We start from the raw sequence: 23829 nt of genomic DNA, 5'->3' as shown, positions 1-23829 counted from the left end.
CGTTTGCTTATGAATTTATGCGGCCATGGATGGGCGTAGTGGTGATAGAGTATGCCAAAGAACCTATTAAAAGAAATTGAAATCGAATAAGTTGTTTGGTATTTTTCCTTCGTTCCACACGATTTCAAACGCAGTGAATGGCTGCTGACAAATGAAACGTAAACGAACTAAAATCGCGATGAAATCATCATCATCTTTTGTATTGATGGCATTGTTGGTACTCTGAGAAAAGAAATTTGGAAAATTATGTTAAACTTTTTGTTTTGACACTTATTTCACAACAAGAACTTGAAAACATTGTGGTAATATTCGGTACTAAATATATTTTTGCCGCTAGAGCACCACAAAGTTTTTTTTGACTTTGTAGTGAAAAAAAACGTTAGAAATATTTTTGGTACCAGAAATCACCACAAACTTTTTGAATTCATGTTGTGAAATAAATGTCAGAACAAAAAGTTTAACATAACCCAAAATTTCTTTTCTCAGAGTAGGCCTCAATATCCTTAGCAAAATTGATTGGAACTCGTTACTAGGCTAGGCATCATTCACTATTATCTTTTTTCTATTCCAAACACATTTTCCCTTCGGAGCATTTCAATTATGTAATAAAATGGGCATTACGACTTGTTGTGTTCATCCGTTTTTTTTAGCTTTGACGAAACACGTCACTGATTTGCTTCATTTCGTATAGCCGTTCGCACTTTTCTATTGACTTTGGTTGGTCGGCCGGTTGGCGAACTGAAAAATATCACAATTACGCGAATTATTTCGCACTATTGCGCTTTCGATCCCAAGATGTCTACATTCAATCGACATATTTTTCAGCGAAACTACCGTTGATACATTAAGCTAGATAGAAAGAAGGCGCGAGGGGAGAATAGAGACAGGAGGAAAGAAAAATAAAAGAGAAAGGAGCAAGGAGAAGAAGAAGAGAAAGTGAAATAGAGACAAGGAGAGAAAGAGAAATGAAAGGAAGGAATGAGAGAAAGAGAGAGAGAGAGAGAGAGAGAGAGAGAGAGAGAGAGCCACAGAGAAAAAAACGCTAGAATTTACATAAAGCAGCAAAAAAATAGAGAAAACGAGTCGAAATGGCTGAATATTCATAGTTGCCATCAAAAGAACGCAACAATTTAATTCATGGTGATGGCTTGCAAACGAATCGACGAGGTGAATTTAAGAAGAATAAAATCGACGTGGAGACACATCGGCGTCGCATTACTCTCCAAGCACAACGATAAAGACAATATATGAGATAGACGGCACACATTCCACCAAATATGAATGTACTCTGTGTGTTGTAATATAAGTGTGTGGATTGTGTTTTGTATCGCCCCAAATCTATATATTCACATATTCCTAATGTATGCGTAATTTATTTTCGTTATGGTCTGTGTATGTATCGCTCGAAATGGATACTCAATTTGTGTGGCTCAGTACTTTACATTTTTCGCTCTTTCCAATTTTCAACAGTACATACGATGCAACGATGTTCAATGGGCATTATTCAACAGACCAAATTGAAATATTCGAATGCAATCATTCGATTAAAGGCTCGCGACTGGGTTTTTGGATTATGAGGCCAATGAATATATTATAAGGGTAAAATGAATTTGGTCGAAGAATATTTTTCGTCACTCGCCTCCACTTGTAAATGTTCATCTAAATCGGTGTTAATTCGATTCGAAGCACGAAATGTAACAAGTCAAGAGTCTTTAACTAAAGAATGAAACAAATTGTATCGATAGGTAAAAAGAACAATGAGAATTTGGATTGCTACAAATCAAATGACTTAAAAATATCCGACTTATAACAACGAATATAAATTTAACTGAATTATTGCAACATTCGTTCAAAGTAGCATATCCCCATGAGGGATAAAAGCCTGTTTTGATGAGATATTTCAATGTATTTAATCGTTCTTCAGATGGTTCGATGTTTGACCAAGAATCAGATTACTCTCATTTGATTTCTTGGTGGAATAACATGTTGCCCAACGGCGTATCACACAAACGGTTATTGCGTTCAATTTCATGTGTCGTCAGTTCAATGATGTGAATTAATTAAAATGCATAGGCATATAAAAAAGCGCCAAATTTGCAAAAAGCCATTTCGAATGTCCCACACAATATCATTTCGTGCTCTATCTCGATTGTGGCTTTTCTTCTCTCTTTCTGTCTGTGTGCTTTTTTTCCCATTTTTCCAATTCTCAAACAACTTATCTGCGTAAACAATGCAATGAATTTCCAACGGTTTGTTCAGTCAGTTTCGCGAAACGAACAGACAAAAAAAAACCAGATAGAGTTTCTATTCAGTGGCAGAATGTGTCGATTCGATAAAAGGATTAGAGTGTACTAGAAAGTGCTTGGAGAGCACTTATGCCACTTTGTATGCGATAGCCACGGTTGCTGCCGTTGATGCCGCTGTTGTTGCTACTGAATGAATGGGGCGGATGAATCATACACGGCAAGGCAAAACACGCGCATAACTGACCAAACGAACGTTTTTATTTGATTATTATGGATTATGATGTTCGCGTGTGAGAGAGATCCACACACAATTCAAATGACTTTCATCCGTTTGTGATGTTGAACTTCTTTGTTTGGTCAGTTTTTTTGAGTGATCGGACAAAACCACTCCAGTCCGCCGCCGTCGCCCTCTCCCCATTGAAAATCACTCTATTTCTACACCAAATGATAAACGTCACACCCGATCTATTTGTATTCCGTGCATTTTCTATTTTTCATTTTAGATTTTTAGTGCGTGTGCCTCAAACCACAAAAGCAATTTATGGCGTTGTGTGAAAGGAGGACCCTTGAATCTTGTTTGCCCAGAATCAATTTTGTCCGCTGTCAGCATCGGGGCGAAGATAGTTTTTAAAGTAACTATATTTCTTTCACTCGTCATTCTTTTGCGTTGCAGCCCAACCATTGTTAACTCATTCTTTCCAATTCCTACAAATTGTTTGTCGCCGCTTTTATGCTGCGCGTGTATGTGTTAGTTGTTGGGCCAAAATTGATTTTGGATGTCTCGTTATATCTCTTGCATCAACAAACATTGTCTTTGTCATGCCCGACATAAAAGCACAACATTTAAACACGAATGTCAACCAAAAATAGAATTGAATGAACCAAAAATAGAAGCAAACGAGCGGCAAAACACAGTAAGAGAGAGAGAGAGAGAGAGAGAGCAAGGCAGATGGAGAGTGAGATGACAGAGAAATCGGTGGACATTTATTTAATATGTCGTAAAAGAGCAGTGCTTAGAATTCTTCTAACATTTGGCTGCGAGCTGCGAAACAAAGTTCCAAAGTCAAACAGAGCACAAACATCACACATCTCGCACGTTTTCAAGCAAAAACCCACGACGGGCATTGAAGTGACAGTGTGAAAGAGCGCGAAATAAACAGAGCAAAGGCGAATCAAGTGTCGAGTGAACGAGATGGAATAGAAAATGTGTGAAACATCCACGCGTTCGCAACTTTAACTTGAACATCATCATTGTGCATAGCAAAGCACTGTGTGCTGGTGCTGCTGCTGCTGCCGCTGGTGCTGCTGTTTCGTCATACTCTCTGCAAGACCGTTGAAGAATTTTTCACTTGGATAGGTTCTTTCAGTACGGTTAAGTTTCAGTCAACTACAGATGCTAGCACAGTAAACAAGCTTACGGGTAACAAACAAGAAACATCATTCTCTCTTTTTATTCCGCTGTTGATTTCGTTACTTTTTTTCTCGACAATCCATTCAATGGATGTTGAACTGTTCGCAACGTCAATTTAAATCGAACACTCTTCTACTCGGTAAAATCGTCGTTATTTCGGTTGCAAGCAAATCCTTTTACTCATCGCACTCATTTTATCGCGATTTTCAACCAGTTTAATTGTTTTGGTGTGTGTTTTGTGTGTTTGTTTTAAGTTACGTGATTAACAACACTTTGGCAGCTTTATTTTTCCGTCGTTAAGTGCGGTTACCTTTTCAACACTTCGTTATTTCAAATCACATACAACTAAAAAAATCAACGGCTGTTCATTTTGAACCACATTTTGACTGTTGCATACACGAACTTTCGAATCTAAAACACCAGTTTGTGATCGAACAACAACAAACGTAACGGTAATTTCAACACTTTCACAACGAAAAGTTAGGAAAATTGAATTAACATTTGGTGGTGATACGGTGAACTACAGAAAACCAATTAAATTTACCCAAAATTGTGGTGGCCATTTCGAACACATTGAAGCAAACCCCATTGAACATGATGAAGTCATTAAATGCACGAATCTTCTGGTGTTGGTCACTTTATTGCATCGTAGGCTGTGGTTTATTACCAGACATGGTACTCGGTGCCAGATACTTACCCACACGACGCTCCATACCGACACAACTGGAACGAAACGAACGGCTGAGGGAACTATTTCAACACGTAAGTGCATTATTGCATCGTTTCGTCTTATTTAGTGCCCAATTTTTAAATGGGATTCAATTTAATGGAAGAAGAAAACATACTTTCTTTGTGTGAATAAAAGAAAAGAGCTTTCATTCTTAGCGATTTTTTAAAAGACTTTTTGCTTTTTTATACTTTTTTTTCGCAATTTTTCGGTTTTTTTTTCATTTTTTTTCTTCATACTTTGAAACCTTTCAATCGTTTTCATTTCCACAGACATTTGGTACGTTTTCAAAGGAATGTTGGAAAAGGACACTTTTTTATTCTTACTGAAAAATTTCATCGTTTTGAACTAATCTTGAGTTGTCTCTTGAGAAGATTTTCTGTTTGTCGCTTTCAATGATTTGAAAAGACTACTTTGGAAGAATTTTTTTTTAAAAGCTTTCTTTTTCACATTTTTTTTTCTTTTTTCCAGTCGTTTGCTTATCTTTTTGGTTCTCGAATCGCTTGCCTCTCATATTACCATTGATTTGCGTTCTTTCAATTATCATTTTAAAATCACTTTCGCAATCAAACTGAAAAATTTTCGTTCTGATTTCAAAATTAAATCGTAGATACTTGAATCGGAGCGTGATGCCCATTTGTCGGCGGCAAATCAATTTGCCGATCAATTGAAGTTGATACAGAAGAAGAGTACTAATGATTTTGGCATGTTGCCCGAACCGATTAAGGATTACAACGATGAATTTGGAGAAGAATACGATTATCAGCAGCAGCAACAGCAACAGCAACGTCAAAAGCAACCATGGAGGTTTATATTGTTAAACTATGCTCACGGAGCGCATCGAAACCATAAACTTGACCAAAGCAACTCGAATGCAAATCCAAAAGCTTTGCATAATGATGATATGGTTTCGTCTCGATCGCAGCAATTAATGCAAAAATTGTATCGTGGCAAGCAGCAAAAATCGAGCGCCACAAATGCGAATGCCGATGCAAGCGATTCCAGCGCTAACAGCAGCAGCAACAACAACAACAACAACGACTTGGATTGGATAACATCAAATTCGGAACTGAACAGCGCCACCGACTATGACGCACTATACGATGACGTCAATGAAAAAAGATCATCGCAATCGTCGTCATCAAGTATGAAATTCGATCGCTATCGACGGAACGGCCCAATGGTACCGCGAAAAGAGCATCTCAATTAAAATTGAGCGAAATCCACAAGAGAAATTAAAAAATAAAACCAAAAAACCAACAACACAATTATACACACAATCAATACATACAAAGAAAAAAACCAACAACATACCAAATACACATCCCTTCGTACATATTCAAAATGAAATTGCTGTTCCTTTTGCCGCCGAAGAAGAAAGCTCTAGAAAATGCAACCATTTGACATAAAAACATATATGAAGAAAATTCTTTGAAAACAAAAACAGAAAAATCAATGTATCAAAAACCCAAGTGATTTCGGTGTCGTTTAAAATTATCGTATTTATTACCTTTTATTCTCTCTATCTCACTTCTACTACCCATTTAAAATGGCTTGATCGTTTTCCCGCAAATCGAATGCACTTCTGACAATTAAAAATTTATTTTCCAAATCAGTTCAGTGTTCAGAGCCAAGCATTTTGTCCTTCCCGAATTAATTTATCGAAATGAAATTGCTGAATGCGAAACTAAAACTACACGAACCCAATTTAATTTGAAAGCATCATTTTATGATTCGATATTCAAACTGTAACGACCGAAATGACTCGCAATTGATTCACACACGGTGATAACAAACAACTAATTTTCAATTGGTTTCGAAATCGCTTTATCACATTTATTCGCTTCGAGCCATTTCATTCGACATTTTATCCACTTTTTGGCTTTTAATTGCTTTTCCATCCAGAGGAGAAAAAATAAAACCTATTTCGTTATGCAAGAAGTAGACAAGAGCGCCAATTCCATTTTGAATGACTTGAACCAACGGAACTCAGTGACAATAATTTTTTTTATTCATATGACTTTAAATAATTTAGACTCGAATTATTATGTATATGAGAAACTGTGTGTGACTTCCGAACATATGTGTGCTATATTGTGCCGGCAAATGGAGACGAGCGAAAGAAATAACGAACGTAGAAGAAAACGACATTTTTTAGAGCACATACTCATTCGATGGGATCAGTTGGAAATCCCTTGAAACTTTTCCCATTCAAACAAATTGGACGAGAATGTGCTTCGAGTGCAACGAGTCGACATATTCAATTTAACTGCCGAAGATGGGGGAAAATACTCGAGAATCACATATTTTTGGAAATATTTAATGAAATGAAAGGGATATTTTTGGTAGCGTCAGATAGTTCGCGTCAAACGTTGCCACAATGATTTTCGATACAATTTTCTTCCCTGATTTTAAAGGAGAAGAAGAAGAAGATGAAGCAGGAGAAGAGAGACGAAGAAGAAAGTGAAGAGAGACGATGTGTTAGGAGGAGATTGAAGTGGAAAGAAGGGGAAAAGGAGATAAATTCATTAAAAATAGAAAAACCTAGAAAAGCTTATGGTTCACTTCTTCTAAAAAGCGTAAGAAATGACATTGAATCGCGGTAATTTTTTTCCGGAAATTCACTTCAATAAATGTTGTAACAAAAAATGCTTAGAGTCAATTGCTGTACAAGTTCATAACATTCGAAAGTGAAATCTGAAGCGATGCTTCTGTTCCATTCATTTCGAGCCGAAAAATAGAAGAAGAAAAGTGAGCGAGAATCATTTGGAAAAGTTTGAAACGAATATGTTTCCCCTTCCCTTGAAAATCAGTTAAACTGAATATGTGTTTGATCTCGTAAATGCCATGTAAGATTAAGATATGTAAGAGTAGCAGAAATTGTGTGAAATTTAAGCAAGTCAAGTGGGAGCAAGCCCCAAAACAAGTCTTTTTTTTTTTGGTCGACACGAACAAATGTTGTGTCAAATCGTATGGAATTTAAGTGTTCAGAATTGTCATGTTTTATAGGTCGTACAGAGCGTAGAGATCAGGAGACGAGGTGTCATTTTCCAATGAGGATTTTCATGTCAGAAAATTTTCAACCAAAAAGAATAAAAAATTAACACTGGAAGATAGCACACACACACAAAATATATATATAGCAAATATTTACATTTAACTGTGTATCTCCTTCATATATAAAATATATTTAAAGAAAATACAAAAACCAACTAATTCAAACAAAAAAAAACCAAGTTGTAAAAAATGTGCAAAAAATGATGGATTAATAAAATGCAGACAATAACAATCGTTGTAAATGACATTCGTAATTTGTTATCCGGTGAGATAAAACGGGGGATGGAGCCAAGGTGAGACAGAGAGTCTGAGTCAACCGAGAGCGAGAAAGGGTCCGTTTGGTAGAAAGCGACAACAAAGAGCAAGGTTTTTTCATGTACAGGTGCCAAATGACAAACACACTCGGAATGCTCATTACAGTCATCTTTTCGACAATACGGGGTACGTCAACGAGGGGAAAATAGCGTGAGTATCACTTTTGTGTCTCACCATTTAACAAATACTAAAGTATTCATGGACCGGTTGCATTTATCGGGGTTGCATTTTCAACTCAAAATCTATTCACTCGTTCTCGACGATTGCGACATGTGCGTCATTCGATTGGTGCCAGTGCTAAAAGATGTCAACAGTTTCCAATCTCCCATAACTCGAGATGAGATGCAATATTGTCGGCATTTCGAAATGACGATGCCAATCCAAATGGAATTCTGATATCATGCAATGTCCATTTTACTCACTCTCTCTCTCTTTCTCTCTCTCATATCATTTAAATATGCTCATTTTACAGATTCGTTTCACTTTGTGCATAGAACTTATATATTCACACACCCGCGGAAATGCGGATCGAATTTCACGAAGAGAGAGAGAGAGAGAGAGAGAGAGAGAGAGAGAAGACGAAAGAGTGAGAATGAAAAAGACGGAGAAACAAGTTTCATGCGGTATATTCCGTCATCGTTAAAATGAGCACATGAAAAACATAATACACAATTTGCCTCTCTCACTCGTAGTCTTTCCGGCATAAGCCTGAAAATGAGTACAATATGAAACCAATTCACAAAGGAACACATTTTTGTGACGCGAATTTGGCGCTTCTAAATTTATTGGCAAAAAAATTGCCCGCTTGAAGAATATTTCCACCCATTTCCGCATTCACAATGGACATTTTTCTCTGCATTCTTTTCATTTTTCACACATAAAAAGAAGATTTTACCGTTATTTTTCACACCTTTTTCTATTTTTCATACCCCTTTCTTTTATTTTCATTCCTTTTTTTTTCGTTATCATTTTTATATTCCCATTTTTTCTTTATCTACGCTGATCTAACGTTAAAATGAAGCAATTGTGATGTGAAAAACTGAAAAACGACTGTAATTTTCCTAATATTTCTATAATTTAATTTCAATATCCAAAGCTAGTTTCTTTCCAGGTAATTAAAATGAATCTAATTCGTTCAACGTTGAATGAAAAAAGAAATCGTTTTGTTAAAGCAATCATTATTCATAAGAAAATTCTATGAGTAGAAATTTGCATCACAAAAAACCGTCTTCAATACAGCAAGTAAAGGTTGTGATGATTGGCCAAAAATAGGATCAGACTATTTTCCCATTTTTTCAAGATGCTTCGTTTTTATCCAAATATACATCGCTGAAGCATGAGTTGGCTGCATAATTCACATGTGTTCCATTGGTCTGTCTCAACTCAATGTGAATGATATTGAGGCGAATGATGTCGCTGACATGAAATCGCCCGCACATCGTCATTTTCCCTTGAATACTTATTCGAAAATCAAATCATAAATCTCTCTACGGAGACGTTCAATCGCAAATTCCAATGCAAAAGAAGAGAATAATGTGAGTCTTTGCCCATTCCACTGACGCAACCGAAACGAAAGAGTATTAGAATTTCCGGCGTTTTTTTTTCTACTCTTCTCATCCTCTCGTTTTGGTTGCTGTACAGTGTACACTGATTTTACATAAATTGAACGCATGTTTTCCCATGAAAATTACACTCATTCCATACGCATGTAGGGAAAAAAAGAAGTCAAATCGACCGCATCGCGAACATCGTCAACACTTTTTACACATAGCATTCAAATGGTTATAATAAACAGCAATAAGGGCAATAGCAACAATGAAGCGAAATAAAAACGCAGCTGGTGGCTGGCGTGTGTGTGTGGTGTGTATGCTTTTTTTGTTGTTGGTGTTTGCATGAAACAGAGCGACAAAACATTATGCGATTCAGATTTGCACAGTTATTTCATCACCACATATTACATCAATAAAAAAAGAAGAGGGAGAGAGAGAGAGAGAGAATAACCAAACCTCAATAAAAAGTCTCTCTAGCGCTGTCATACACACAACATAATCAACACATTGAACTGAGATATAAAAGCATCTGCCCACCAAACCCAAATCATTTTTGACTTTCGCTCTCTCTCTCTCTCTCTCTCTCTCTCTCTCTCTCGCATATGCAACACTTGTCGACAACCAGCTAATGGATTTTCATCAGGACACCAACAATAAGGCAAAGAATTGTTTTTCTATGTATGTGTGCTTGAACTCGTCGCCAAATTATGCCAAACCGTCTGACAATGCACCAAATCACCCCCTTCCACCCGAAAATCAGTTCATTGTAGCTAGAAACAGCTTTCAGTATCGGAAATATATTGACTATTTTCAATTTTATCTTTTTTCCCTATGTTCACTTGGTTATTACACGACTCTAGCCAGTAAAATTGTGAATCATTCAACTGAGAATCACCACTGCAGCCTGTCAGTGTGTTAATATTTTACGTGGGAGAAATGAACATCAACGGTAAATTTTTACTAGTCTCATCGTTTGCACATTTTTGTTATAGAAAATTGATGAGACAGAGAAAAAAAACATATTTTATTACACAAAATGTCAAAAAAAAACGAGTGAGAATCGAAATTTCAAGGGAACGCATTCTTCATCATATTTCCTTCATTTTTAGTTCTTCCACGCATTCTTCCTTTTCTCTTTTATTTTCTTCTCCTTTCAACTATTTTGCCATTTCCATCTTTTTCCATCATTTCTTTATTTTCATATTTGTCATGCATTTTTTTCTCTCCCTTTTTTCCCATTTTTCGCATAGTTTGATAGAAAGTTACTTTTGATTAGCGCACAAGACCATTTTCCACATGCACATACATTACATATAACGAGAATCGTATGCTTGTTTGTCGTTGTCCCTCTCTCTCCCTCTTGTGTCTGCGTCATAGCTTTACACACAATTTGAATTTATTATATCAAGGGTACAGCGACAAATGAGCTTGGGATCGTCTAATTGTTTAATTGCACATTCCGAACATATTGCAACATATAGACAGATACCATTGCAAATAAACACAATGGAAATGGCCATTTTGCGTGTAGCGCACATAACAATTATCCGGATATTTCATCATATGTTTGATTCAATTAAACCATTCATATTCCGGAGCTCATATGTGGGTATAACAAATAGCCATTCCGTTCAACAGTGCAATATTTGCGACAAATCGAATCATAGGATCGCTTGAATAGGTATTTTATGTGTAATTTATGCTTTTTTGATTGAAGAATATTTTTATTTCAACCAAATTTATGAAATGGATGCATTAATTCTGCATTGGAGATGGTGTTGAAAGTTTGTTATGGAAGTTTTTATGGAATTGCATATTGTTGGATTATGTGATAGTAACAAAAATCGATTTCAGATTCAAATAAAAAAAAGTATTAGAAAATCGTAAACTATGGGAAAAGGTGAAGAAACCGAAGCGGAATTATAACAAAATGTAGTCAAATGTTTATCAACGAAATCTGTTTTGTTCTCATCAGAAAAAAAAACTGTTGAACTGATTGTCAGTACGGATATTTGGATTTTGAAACATTTAAGCTGACGCCATCCGAACAGTTCTATTTGATTTCACAAACGGAGGCTTTTACGTGCAATTCACTCTTTTGGAAGCTTTTTGAGAACACAAAAGCTCTTCGAAACGATGCAGCACAGTCAGTAATCGCAGATTTGTCTAAAGAAAACAACAAGAAGTCCGTATGATATGCTTTTCTATGAAAAGCGCCTGACTTTCACTTCCTTGACGAAATACGTATATTTTGAATATATTCAAATTGGTATTGGATGAAAATTAGCGACATCTCTTGAAAGCGTACAAGTAGAGTTCCAAATTGAAACAACATCCTTTTTTATCCGCTCATGCATTCAGGACGGAAGTATACTTTTTTGGTTTTCATTCAACGAATAATTTTAATAATTTTACTCAATTTTAAACCAGACATGCGCACAATGGTTTCCGATTTCATGTTCAAATTCAAGCTTGCAATGTGAACGTTGGCTGCCCAGTATAAAATTTCAAATTCATCTCCATGACTAGAAAAATGATCAAGGAATGTCTTGAAAATATTTCCAAAATTATCCGTGACTAGCTCAGTGAATATGACGCAAAATCAAATACTTTGCTTTAAACTGTTCCTTGCCATTTTAAAAATATTCTTTATTAGCAGCTAGGGAAACTCATAGCAATAGTTTTTTTTTCTTTTTCTAATTTTTTTTTAAATTCAAATACCAAGAAAAATTGCTTTTTTGAAAACCTTCTCTAGGCCACGAGAAGTTAGTTGGTATGCATATCAACAAAAAACGGCCGAACATTCGCTATAGACATTCGGTTTCATAAATAGACGTTATTACCGCGCGCGGTAAATGATTCAATCGGATTGTGATTTCTATATTCTAGCATCAAACCACTTTAGCAAAGCATGTTGCGTTTGAAAGGTTTGAGCTTATGGCTTTGAAGCTCTGATGTGAAACAGATGAAATATTGTTATGTTGGTTTTATTTGTTTTCCTTTTCTTCAATTCATTTTATTGTGATGGGGAAATATCAAGGTGCAAAGTACTAGATTTGACTGATTAGCGAGGCTAATACTATATTTCCAGTATTATATTACGTTTTAAAATGAATTTAAACTCAATGACGCTGAAAAAATGCTATGTGTACACACTCGCACCAATGTTCAAATTAAGCGTGGCATATATATTTTGTGCGTTGACATATATAAACTCTAACGCAAAGACACATAGCGATTGTCAAAATGACCAGAATCGCAAATTCCAGAATTATTATGATGAGAGCCAATTAGCTTTCTTGGGTCTATCAATATAGGACCGTTACTGAATAATAATATTTTTGCATAGTTGCACTTTAGCCTTTGTGCGCAAGATTTTGTCGCTGATTGAAATACATTTTTTGAAGTTATGTTGAGAAACGCGAGGCTATGCAAAAGAGATAAGAAAATGCGATTGTTCGGATTTGCAATGAAGTATAAATCAAGTGCGCAACAAACATAACAGTTAGTTCTGAATTAGTTGTGTTCATTGTGGTATTTTACTTGACAACGTTTGATTCGAATCGGACATAGTTTGACCATTTACTTACTGATTTATAAAATCGAATCTACCCAACGTTTCATTAAATTATTTGTTTTACTATTTTGTGAGAAAAAAATTGAAAACTTTTTCAAAAATCCAAATAGTTTGAAAGCAGTCGAATTTAATGTCATAAAAAACAAGTGTGTTTTTATAACAATAATTGAGCAGTAGTTCCGATATCATATATACATTATCATTTGGAGATTTCTGCAATAATTTCGAAATTAATGAGATAAAAAGTGAACCGTCCGATTCGAGTTAGGTCCATATCATTTGTTTCAAGCATATTCAATGTGTGTTCAGAATTCGATAACCTTTGCTTTTTAATCAATTTAATCGTTTTCATTTTTTTTTTATTTACGAATTGTTCAGTTTAATCATCAAAAGATGAGATTTACATTCGTAGTCATGCTCCTAGTTGCGGCTTGTGTCATTGATAAAAGTGTTCACGGTGAATTTTGAATAACTTTATTGATAGGCACTAAAGTTACTTTAACATATCGATCTTATTACAGCATCCAGTGACAAGGAGGAGTTATTGATAGAATATTCCGGACACGGTGAGCTACGCGATATTTCATTAATCGTGTTCGTAATTCTTACAATTGAAATGAAATCCGTTCCGTTCCATTGTTTTATTTAGGCAACTTGACTGCCATTCAAAAACTTATCGCCGAAGGTGTTGATATTAATGCTCAAAATTACATAAATAGCACAGCACTTCATGAGGCAGCTCTTTGGGGTAGATCGTTCAAACATTTCCATTTGAAAAAAAAAACTTCCCTTTCATAATAGTTTCACTTTTCCCATTCAGGTCATGAGAATGTAGCTCGAGCTCTTATTGAACATGGCGCAAAAGTGGATGCTGAAACCAATTTAAAAATCACACCACTACATGATGCAGCTTATCATGGTAAATTGATCACACATCTCAATTAGCGGTTTTCATTTTCCATTTGAGTTTTCTCAAATTTTCTTTTCAGGCCGTGAAAATGTAGCTCGGGCTCTTATTGAACATGGTGCAAAAGTGGATGCTGAAGACAACAATAAACAGACACCACTTCATCGCGCAGCTGCTTGGGGTAAATCGTGCACACATCTTCATTGAAATTTTTTTCAATTTGATTTCACAAATGTAGTTTGTTCATAAATATTATATCAAGTACATATAAACAAGAACCAACCTTGTATGTAATTCGATCTGCGTTCGGGTAGTCTTCAGCATCGCGATTGAAACAATAGTCCAGATCAATTTTGTTTTATTTGCTATCGTTCCGTTATAAATAAACCACGTTTGTGAAATTGAATTGAGGAAATCGTCTCGAAAATCGAAATTAATTAAAATTTGTCTTTCTCATTGGAAATTCTTTTCCTTTTCAGGACATCTGAATGTGGTTCGAGCGCTCATCGAACATGGTGCAAACGTGAATGCTGAAGACAACGAAAAAACGACACCACTTCATTTAGCAGCTGCTAGGAGTACATAGTTCACACACCTCCATTGGAAGTTTCCATTTTTCATTAGAGTTTATTATCATTATTTTTCTAGCGGCAAGTGGTTCGGAGGATATAGTCCGAGCTCTTATCGAACATGGGGCAGAAATAGATGCTGAAGACGAATCTGAAAGGACACCCCGTAAAACAGCCGAAATATGGGGTGAGATTTCACAATTGAGTAGTTTGGAGCGAAAATGTTATACAGAAAAGTTGAGAGGAAAAATGTCAAATGAAAAGAGATAGCTATATAGTTCACTATAGTTTACTATATAGCTATCTTTTTTCCGCTCATTCATCATCGACATTTTTCCGCTCAACTTTTCTTTAAAACATTTTCGCTCCAAACTACTCAATTGTAATTGAAAATAGTTGAATTGTTATGATTTTATTTCAAAATAGGTAATACGAAAGTGGCCCAAATTCTGAAGGAAGCTGAAGACAAACCAAAAATGTGAATATAAATGAAGCGGATAGAGTATGCTGCAGTGTTATGTTGCAGAATATAATTTTTACATTATGCATATGCGATTCGCTCAAATGTTTTTTTTTACCTCTGTATGCTTCAAATGTACAATGCAAGAGCTGACAAATAATTTTTTCAATTCAATTAATTAAAGAGTACGGTTTGCATGGTGCATTAAATAATATCGTGTTTTATTATAAATCATGACCAGTGTGTACGTGGTATGCAGTATAGTTTCAGGATCACATAGTGTTACCATAGATAACAAAGCGCATGTGTTCCAGCATAAGAGACGCTTCGAAAGTTGTTGTTGTTTCTTTAAATTTCCAGCAAAAATCAACATATACTCCTCCAGCTATTCTTACCGCTGCTGTGTTATTAGGGTTTTCCATGACACATTTTCATTTTTAAACTTCATGTTTTCTATGAAGATGCAATAAATAAATTACAATTTAAGTGAAATCCGTTCCGTTCCGTTCGGTTCCATTGTTTTATTTAGGTAACTTAACTGGTATTCAAAAACTTATCTCTGAAGGTGTTGATGTTAATGCAGAAAACAAAACTGGAATGAAATCACTTCATTTCGTAGTTTCTTTTGGTAAATCGTTCGCATATCTTCATCAAAAGTCTTCCTAATCTTATAGCACTTTTTTATCATTATCTTTCCAGCACATGTGAATGTAGTTCGGGATCTTGTTGAACTTGGTGCAAAAGTAGATGTTGAAGACCCTGAAAATTGGACACCACTTCATTTTGCAGCTATTTGGAGTAAATTGATCACACAGTTCCATTAGAGGTTTTCATTTTTCATTAAAGTTTTCTGATGTTGTAGAATATACAGGCTTGCCACTGGTAGGCTATTTCAGCTATTTTCAGCTATTTTGAAAATCGTAGCTATAGTCGGCTTTTTCGTCAAAAATCAGCTTTTCTCAGCTATTCAATTTTTCGATGGAAATTGAAAGAAATAGGGGTGCTAGAACGCAAAAGTAACCAACGTGAATAATCAAAATAACTTGGAAATGAAAGAAAAACAGTTTTTGACTATACCGATGAATGCGTTTGACTCTTCTTGCAAACAGATAATAATAGCCTTAGAATGACTTGTTCACTAACATAGCAAAGATTTCTGAATTTCTTTGAAACTGTCAAAAATCAATGCACATAACGATTCGAATAAAAATCAGTATTCTACGCGAAATTTCATATGATTGAGTTTAGTTGTCTTTTAGAAATGAGTTCAAAGATAAGAAAATTCTGTACAGACCGGCTCGATCAGTTCAGTTTGATGCCAGACGTTATTCAGGCCTATAAAAGTAGTGCGGAGGACTATAGAGATTTTAGAAAGGTTGGCTTGGCTTGCCTTGGTTCGGCTCGACTTGACTTGACTTAGCTTTTATCCCAGCATTGAACCAATGTGTACGGAAGACACGATGCAGTTATAAGGTTTGAGCTTCGGCAATAGCTTTTTCTTGGTTGGAACGGCCGTTTTTCTATCCTTTGAAATTGCTTAGATTTGAAACTGAGCACATTTTTGTGCTTTCATTTAGACGTAGACAAGTCTATGTGTTGAATCGACATTATCATCGACGATGAACTCAAAATAAATTCCAATCTGCATTTATATTTTACTATGGTAAAAATACTCTGATTGCTACCCATCTCTTCTCTTTTCGTTGAATTCAAGGAAATGGATAATATTTTAGGAATTTACCCACTCGCATGCATTGCACTCAACATTGTAAAATGCAAATGTATTTGATTTACCGATTAATAAATTACCAAAATGCGTCTGTTACGAATTCTGAAGAAAAAAACTGAATTTTTTTTTACCATTTGCAAAAAAAATGTATGGTTTTTTATGCTTGAGCCTAACGAGAAGGGTCCATTCTTCATAATCAGTGCCAACTCCGATAGAAGATGAATCTTTCTTTCAAATTTTTTTCTCCGTGTAAAAAAAAGCAGCTCTCGCAAAAGTCGACAAGGCTTACATCAAAAATGAGCTCAAGTTTAATGTGAAGTTGGTGTAAAGGTGGGAATACACCTTGCAAGTAAAATGCTTGCAGCAAACATTTTTTTCCAACGTACTTTTCTATTCGATTCTAAGAATGACACTTGCATGCAAGTAAAGGTAGTGTGATACATTAGTGTAAATTTTGGTCAATATTTATTTCCAAATGTCCACGAGGTAGGTTTATATGATCGATTTTATAAATATATTTAAATATTCAAAGAAATTCGATCATTTTATCACTGTACAATTTACTTTGTGGACGTATACACGAAAATATGGAACAGAATTCCATGCAAGCAAAGTGCTTGCAAATGCTTGCGTGCAAGTACTTCACTTGCATACAATTTGGTCGAAATTTTTGCGCTACTGCCCACAAAGTAGAACATATAGTGCTAAAATTATCGAATTTATTCGAATATTTAAATATCTTTATAAAATCGATCATATAAACCTACCTCGTGGACATTTGGAAAAAAATATTGACCAAAATTTACACTAATGTATTACACTACCTTTACTTGCATGCAAGTGTCATTTTTAGAATCGAATACAAAAGTACGTTGGAAAAAAATGCTTGCTGCAAGCATTTTACTTGCAAGGTGTATTTCCACCTTAAGTCATATTGATATGGAGAACGATTCGAGCACATTTTTGATATGGCTTTTTCAATGGGTAGATTGTTGTTTTTAATTATCTTTCCACCAGACATAACAAATGTTCCTTTTTGACATAAGATCACTAATCTGATCAGTCATCCACGGAACTGTTTCGTGTTTTAAAGTAATTTCACGATAAGGGCAGATATCGTTTAAAGTCTGTTGTGATGATCATATGAAACTAATCAATCATTGAATCCATTTTGTTGTCATATGATGGCAACATGATTGAATGTTGACCAATATTACAATACTTAGAACATATAATTTCAGACACTTGTTGTTTTCCAGAGAATTTGAATTGAAAGCTAGGGGGTAAGAACACAAGCGCTTGAGAAGAATCCGTACGAATATTTGTGAATTCGTGTGATTGTATATACGAGACATTCGCAACGCAGTGAGTGTACAACAACAATAACAAAGCCACGAACGCATGAATATATGCGAATCTATGTGAATCTCACAACTTGTCCTTAGCCCCTAGATTGAAAGCGAAGCATGTAAGTACATGCTGGTAATTAATGATCAGTTCATTCATGCGATCAAATATTCTGATGGAATAATCAAAACAATTCATTGATGTCATGTAATCATAATGAATTGTTTATACTACGGATACTATTATCATAATGTATGCAAACGAAGAATTGTTCTAATAAATCGTAATTAAAACGTAGAATTAGTTGTTGGTTCTAAAAGTCGCAAAGAAGAATCTCTTTTTCACCACTTTGCCCGCTTATTGTTGCTATCGGACATCATTCAAAAATCTCTTAAGTTGCCAGACATTCTGTTACAAAACAACTGTGAATTTTTTTTTTTTGGAGTCGTTCCTCGTGTCGAATACAAATACAAAACAAGTGATAATTATCGTAGACAACCATTTCGGAGAAATTGAGAATTGTGTTTTTGATCTTCTAACTGATTTCTGAATCACTTCGTAATGCTGTGAACAACAAAACAGTATACGTGACAAAGATAATGGGATTTCTTCGAATTTATTGCCGAAAAACACACCGCTCATTAATGCTCGGCCATGTCCAAAGGGGTAGATACAGATTTTTATATTGATTCAAATTTTTGCAAATATTTCTCTAATTTCATTCAATTTTCTTCAGGCTTTGTTATGCGCTAAATTCATCACGCTGAATAAATTCATGCGATAGATTTATGCGATAAATGTGATGTGCTCGCTTTGCGGTGAACGATGTCTGTTGCTCTTCACTACCGCTTAGCGATGCGTTCACTGCAAAGCATGAACGTTCATGCGTGAACAAGTGAAGAGCAAAAGACTTCGTTCACCACAAAGCGAGCCCATCATATTTATCGCATGAATTTTTTCAGTGTGATGGATTTAGCGCATAACAAAGCCTGATTTTCTTTATAATTTCTAAAAAACGTATAAAAAAACTGATTTTTCATTTTATTCAATTTCTAATTTCAATTAATTTACTCATCATGTCTTTCCCCTAGGCTATTGAACAGCGATAAGTAAATGCGAATTTTCGGCTGTCCAACAAAGTATAAAAGCTAATGTGCGCAGCAAACATTACAGTCAGTTCTAAATCATCATTGTGGTATTTTATTTGATGATGTTTGACTCGAATCGGACTACCGTTTATTGATTTATAATTTTCCATTGTATAATTAAGTTTTTTTTTTGTGTGGAATACAAATTTAAAAAATCTCCCTTTGACATTTTTTTCTCATCAATGTTAAAATAAAAAGTAAACCGTCCGATTCGAGTTAAGCTTATAATTTGATTATATTTAATTTGTATCAGGGCTAAAAACACGGAATCAAATTGATTTTGCTTTTTTTTTTATCCATTTGTTTGTTTGTAAATCGTTGCGATTGAAGACGGAAAAAGGCAAAATATGAGACGTTCATTTGCAGTCATTCTCCTATTAGCGGCTTGTGTCGTTGATAGAAGTGTTCACGGTGAGTTTTGAATAACTTCATTGATAATCACTGAAAATTTAAAAAAAAAACTCAAACATATTGGTTTCATTACAGCACACAGTGCCAAGGAGAAATTATTGATGGAATATTCTAGACACGGTCGGCTACGTGATATCTCATTTATTTTGATAGTTTTTTTTTAAACAATTTAAGTGAAATCCGTTGAAATTTTTTTATTTTGTTTAGGCAATTTGACTGGCGTTCAAAAACTTATCTCCGAAGGTGTTGATGTTAATGCTGAAGATCCGCTTAAACGAAGACCACTTCATTACGCAGCCACTTCAGGTAAATCGTTCACACAACTCCATCAAACGTTTCCCATTTCTTATTGCTTTTTTTCTCCATATCTTTCCAGATTATGTGAATGTAGTTCAGGCTCTTGTTGAATTTGGTGCAAAAGTTAATGCTGAAGACTTTGAAAATCGGACACCACTTCATTTCGCAGCTCAATTTGGTAAATCGTTCACACACTTCCATTTAAGGTTTTCATTTTTCATTAAAATTTTCTGATGTTGTATTTATAGACCGTGTGAATGTAATTCGGGCTCTAATCGAACTTGGTGCAAATGTGAATGTTGAAAACAATCGGGGGGAGACACCGCTTCATTGCGCAGTTAATATTGGTAAATCGTTCACACATCTCCATTAAAAGTCTCCCTATTCTTATTGCATTTATTTTGATAATCTTTTCAGCGCGTGTGAATGCAGTTCGGGTTCTTGTTGAACTTGGTGCAAATATGGAAGCCGCAAATACTTATCTTGAAGAAACACCACTTCATTACGCAGCTAAATTTGGTAAACCGTTCACACATCTCCATCAAAAGTCTCCCAATTCTTATTACTGCTATTTTCATCATCTTTCCAGGCATGATGGATGTAGCTCGGGCTCTCATCGAACTTGGTGCAAATTTGAAGGTTGAAAACAAAAATAAACTGACACCCCGTCAATTAGCTGAAAAGCTTGGTAATATTTCACAATTTGGAATGAAATATAATCACAGATCGTTGAATTGCTATGATTTTATTGCCATGTAGGTCGTACGAAAGTGGCCACAATCCTGAAGGAAGCTGAAAACAAGACACCAATGTGAATATAAATCAAGCGGATAGCGCATGCTGGCGTTATGTTGCCAAATATAATATTTACATAATTCATATGCGATTCGCTCAAATGTTAGTCTTTAGCTCTGTATACTTCAAATGCAGAATGCAAGAGATTACGAATAAATTTTTCAATTCAATCAATTAAAGAGTACGGTTTGCATGGTGCATTGGATAATATCGTGGTTTGATTATAATTCATGGCCAATGCTCATGCGTATCGGCATAAGAGACTCTTAGCAAATAATAGTTGTTTTCTTAAATTTCTTGCAAAAAAAAACCAACATATACCAACATCCTTCAACTATTTTCTAGTCGATAGAAATTCATTCACCTCTTTCATAACAGAATCGTTGAAACACAAAAACTTAACAACCAAAAAGTAACAATTGTTATGCCCAATGAGGAAAATGTTACAGTTGTACACATTTTGTGCACGGCCAATGTAATTTCTCCATAAGCTGTGCACAAAATGTGTACAACTGTAACGTTTTCCTCATTGGGTGAGAAGGATTCAAAAAACTATTCTTCATACATACAGACCGTTTTTTCCCTAACAAAAGTCCTTTAAATAGTGAATTGAAAGAATTTTTTTTAGCTGACTCTGCCATTATTATTATACTTGAATATTGTAGAGTACGTCACTTCATGCAGGCAAACTTTTAAATAAGTAGACATTTGGAATATGTTTTCTGCGTGAAGCTATAATAGCAACTGATTTATTATTCAACTCTTATGTCTATTGTAACATTCGTAAAGTGACAATTTGAAATTAGGTTGTTTTGTTATACAAACTACAGTTCAGAGAATTCAAGTTCTGTTGAATTTTGTCCCTTCCCATATGCTTGCTGTGCGGTGAAATATATTCCGCGGCGGGCTGTGTGCGGGATATAATATAGAGCTCGATAAAGCATTAGCGAGAGCAGTGCATCGCTCTGACACACATCATTATGTGTATACGGATTCAGCGGAACGGTTAGAGAGCCAACATAGATACACTCGAACGCATGCTACTATGACTATTTGCAACAGACTTGTGTACTCAGTCGTAGTAGCCTGCGCACAGCAAGCATATGGGTTCTTCACATTGAGAGAGAAATAAAAATGTATATATTGGTCAATGTGAAACGTCAAATACATCTTCAGTACACTAAAATCTATTGAACTTACATGTTGTTTCTTCAGTTGCATAAAAATTAGTGCGTAGAAAAGACATTTTGAGGCAATAAAATCGTTAATCAGTTCATTATTCAGCGTAAAATATGAAAAAAGTGGGAGTGTTTTTACTAGTGACATTGGTTGCATTTCTAATTGTATATTACAATTTAAAATCGGATCCATATATTACCGATGATAAACCGCCTGAAAAACCGTATTACCCTCGATTAACCTTTGCGATATCAATATTGAAACAATTACAAAATGATAAGCCCAATGAAAGTGTTTTCTACTCGCCACATAGCCTTTATGAGGCACTTTTATTGACTTTTTTCACTGTTTCCGATGAAACAGAGAAACAGTTAAAAAAGAATGTGTGAAGGCTTTATACCATTTGTGCTTTTTGCAATAATATGGAGCCGCCATGATTATTTACCAATCAATAGTACTGAAGTACAGTGTATTTGAGTCCGTAGCTTCTCCACTACTGCTTGAAAGCACAATAGTATAAAAATCAGCAAGAATTTACGCCTCGTTCTTTATTGGAATTGAATTGGATTCGAAATAAATCAGATGTTGAATATTCGTATAAATCGAAAAATGAACAGTTCAGTCGATTTCAAAATGAAACAATCGAATTCAGTTCGGTTAATAAGCTATACGTCACAACGGAACTTAAAATTCGGTAAAAAAAATTAAATAATTGATTATTTTGGTTTGATTAATCATCATTAAAAACAAAACTTTTTTGATTGCACAGTGATTCGGTGGGGAATCTATTGGGAAGGAACAATATTGAATCACTCAATTTCTTTGAAGAACCCGCTCAATACACCGCACACATCAACAATTTCGTTGAAGAGTTTACAAAGAAACAAATCAGAAATCTTATTCCACCAAGTCTTATAAGTCAAGGAACAACATTCGCCATTGTCAATGCGGCATATTTTAAAGGGAAATGGGTATAATTTTGTAATTGGTGTGCTGAAAAAAAATGAAATTCATATGATTCATTGCATTTATCCTTAGATAACTCCGTTCGATGAAAAACTAACTCAACAAGAAGCATTCTATAAGGAAGACGGAGATAAGATCTTTGTTGATATGATGAGACAATCGAAACATGAGAATATCGAGTTCGAATGTGGTAAACTTTGAACATTTCACACGTCAATTCAATCGATTTTTTTTTATACTGGCAGATTTTAATTTTCATTTCCAAATTAGGTCTCATCAAAAATTTGAATACAAAATTTTTGAAAATGCCATATAAAGGTGACAACGGAACGATTTCAATGTTCATTTTCTTGCCAAACGAATCAACTTCCGTTGGCCAATTATTAGACGGATTAACAGCAAAAGTAATAGATTTCGTATTCAACGGTGAAACACGAAATCTTTATCTCTTCAAAAGAGGTTAACATCGTTCTTCCGAAGATTTCATTAGAAAAAGAGCCTGCAGTGGAACCGGTATGTTGACCGATAACATTTCAACGTGTTTTTTTTTATCAATTTAATTTTACTTTCCACACAGGTAATCAAACGTTTAGGAGTTGATCGTTTATTCCAAGGTGCGAATTTTAGTGATCTTTTCGAAGATTATTGGAAATACTTTGGCGACGGAATCCAAACAAAACTGTTGCACAAAGCCAAAAATGAAATCGATGAAGAAGGTTCAACCGCTGCAGCTAGTACAGCGGTGATGCATTTGGAATCTGGGCCCGAGAATTTCAAATGTAATCGTCCATTTATTTTTGTAATTCATGATAAGAAATTGAATGAAATTTTATTTGCCGGAACTTATCATGGACCAAATTGATGAATATAAAAAAATGAATATCAACAATGCTTTTTTTCTTGATTCGAAATAAATATGTATTTGGAAATTGCAATGAATTTCAAATAAAATAAAAACAAATAATTAGTCTACATAGAAATTAATTCTTTCACTTTGCTTCTTCTTAAAAAAATTGAACATATAAAACCCTCCGGAGTCACGCTGAAAAGGTGTAGACCAAAATTATTAATTAAATAAATCAGAAAAATTGAACAAATTACAAACTTACGGTGCATGTAGAACTTCGAACAGATTGAG

The 23829-nt window shown here is 35.0% G+C and overlaps 4 protein-coding genes across 7 annotated transcripts; all 4 read left to right on the top strand.

The window, feature by feature from the left end:
* The first annotated feature begins 3622 nt into the window (after positions 1-3622).
* On the top strand, positions 3623-7673 carry LOC129574654 (probable serine/threonine-protein kinase dyrk1). The gene is made up of 2 exons (XM_055456941.1): positions 3623-4419; positions 4995-7673. Exons 1-2 carry the CDS (start codon positions 4252-4254, stop codon positions 5592-5594), a joined length of 768 nt encoding a protein of 255 aa, XP_055312916.1. The 5' UTR covers positions 3623-4251; the 3' UTR covers positions 5595-7673.
* Positions 7674-12813: 5140 nt separating this feature from the next.
* Positions 12814-15028, top strand: LOC129574570 (26S proteasome non-ATPase regulatory subunit 10-like). Of its 4 annotated transcripts, none has more exons than XM_055456734.1 (9): positions 12814-13146; positions 13262-13340; positions 13405-13449; positions 13533-13631; positions 13704-13802; positions 13873-13971; positions 14270-14368; positions 14439-14546; positions 14786-15028. In XM_055456734.1, exons 2-9 carry the CDS (start codon positions 13277-13279, stop codon positions 14839-14841), a joined length of 669 nt encoding a protein of 222 aa, XP_055312709.1. In that variant the 5' UTR covers positions 12814-13146; positions 13262-13276; the 3' UTR covers positions 14842-15028. The 4 variants fall into 4 exon arrangements, with proteins under 4 accessions (XP_055312709.1, XP_055312708.1, XP_055312707.1 ...); XM_055456733.1 differs by having other exon boundaries at positions 12814-13182; XM_055456732.1 differs by having other exon boundaries at positions 12879-13029.
* Positions 15029-19045: 4017 nt separating this feature from the next.
* LOC129574646 (serine/threonine-protein phosphatase 6 regulatory ankyrin repeat subunit A-like) lies at positions 19046-20754 on the top strand. The gene is made up of 9 exons (XM_055456933.1): positions 19046-19090; positions 19374-19454; positions 19530-19574; positions 19662-19760; positions 19831-19929; positions 20000-20098; positions 20169-20270; positions 20341-20439; positions 20511-20754. Exons 2-9 carry the CDS (start codon positions 19391-19393, stop codon positions 20564-20566), a joined length of 663 nt encoding a protein of 220 aa, XP_055312908.1. The 5' UTR covers positions 19046-19090; positions 19374-19390; the 3' UTR covers positions 20567-20754.
* A 1604-nt stretch (positions 20755-22358) lies between these two features.
* Positions 22359-23545, top strand: LOC129574792 (serpin B4-like). The gene is made up of 5 exons (XM_055457258.1): positions 22359-22381; positions 22495-22696; positions 22764-22881; positions 22962-23204; positions 23269-23545. Exons 1-4 carry the CDS (start codon positions 22359-22361, stop codon positions 23153-23155), a joined length of 537 nt encoding a protein of 178 aa, XP_055313233.1. The 3' UTR covers positions 23156-23204; positions 23269-23545.
* The last annotated feature ends 284 nt before the right edge of the window (positions 23546-23829 follow it).

The sequence above is a fragment of the Sitodiplosis mosellana genome, unplaced genomic scaffold (assembly GCF_009176505.1).
Source record: "Sitodiplosis mosellana isolate CC-2019 unplaced genomic scaffold, AAFC_SMos_1.0 Smas_scaffold_6165, whole genome shotgun sequence".
Lineage (NCBI taxonomy): Eukaryota > Metazoa > Arthropoda > Insecta > Diptera > Cecidomyiidae > Sitodiplosis > Sitodiplosis mosellana.
This window is presented reverse-complemented; position numbering and strand designations above follow the sequence as displayed.

Excerpts from the sequence above, each read along its gene's own strand:
- LOC129574654 (XM_055456941.1), top strand. The coding sequence starts at position 4,252 with ATGATGAAGTCATTAAATGCACGAATCTTCTGGTGTTGGTCACTTTAT. Across the intron at positions 4,420-4,994 it reads TGAGGGAACTATTTCAACAC|ATACTTGAATCGGAGCGTGA; the intron begins GTAAGTGCATTA and ends ATTAAATCGTAG.
- LOC129574646 (XM_055456933.1), top strand. The coding sequence starts at position 19,391 with ATGAGACGTTCATTTGCAGTCATTCTCCTATTAGCGGCTTGTGTCGTT. Across the intron at positions 19,455-19,529 it reads CGTTGATAGAAGTGTTCACG|CACACAGTGCCAAGGAGAAA; the intron begins GTGAGTTTTGAA and ends GTTTCATTACAG. Across the intron at positions 20,099-20,168 it reads TCATTGCGCAGTTAATATTG|CGCGTGTGAATGCAGTTCGG; the intron begins GTAAATCGTTCA and ends TAATCTTTTCAG.
- LOC129574570 (XM_055456734.1), top strand. The coding sequence starts at position 13,277 with ATGAGATTTACATTCGTAGTCATGCTCCTAGTTGCGGCTTGTGTCATT. Across the intron at positions 13,341-13,404 it reads CATTGATAAAAGTGTTCACG|CATCCAGTGACAAGGAGGAG; the intron begins GTGAATTTTGAA and ends ATCTTATTACAG. Across the intron at positions 14,547-14,785 it reads TAAAACAGCCGAAATATGGG|GTAATACGAAAGTGGCCCAA; the intron begins GTGAGATTTCAC and ends ATTTCAAAATAG.
- LOC129574792 (XM_055457258.1), top strand. The coding sequence starts at position 22,359 with ATGAAACAATCGAATTCAGTTCG. Across the intron at positions 22,382-22,494 it reads AAACAATCGAATTCAGTTCG|TGATTCGGTGGGGAATCTAT; the intron begins GTTAATAAGCTA and ends TTGATTGCACAG. Across the intron at positions 22,697-22,763 it reads CATATTTTAAAGGGAAATGG|ATAACTCCGTTCGATGAAAA; the intron begins GTATAATTTTGT and ends ATTTATCCTTAG.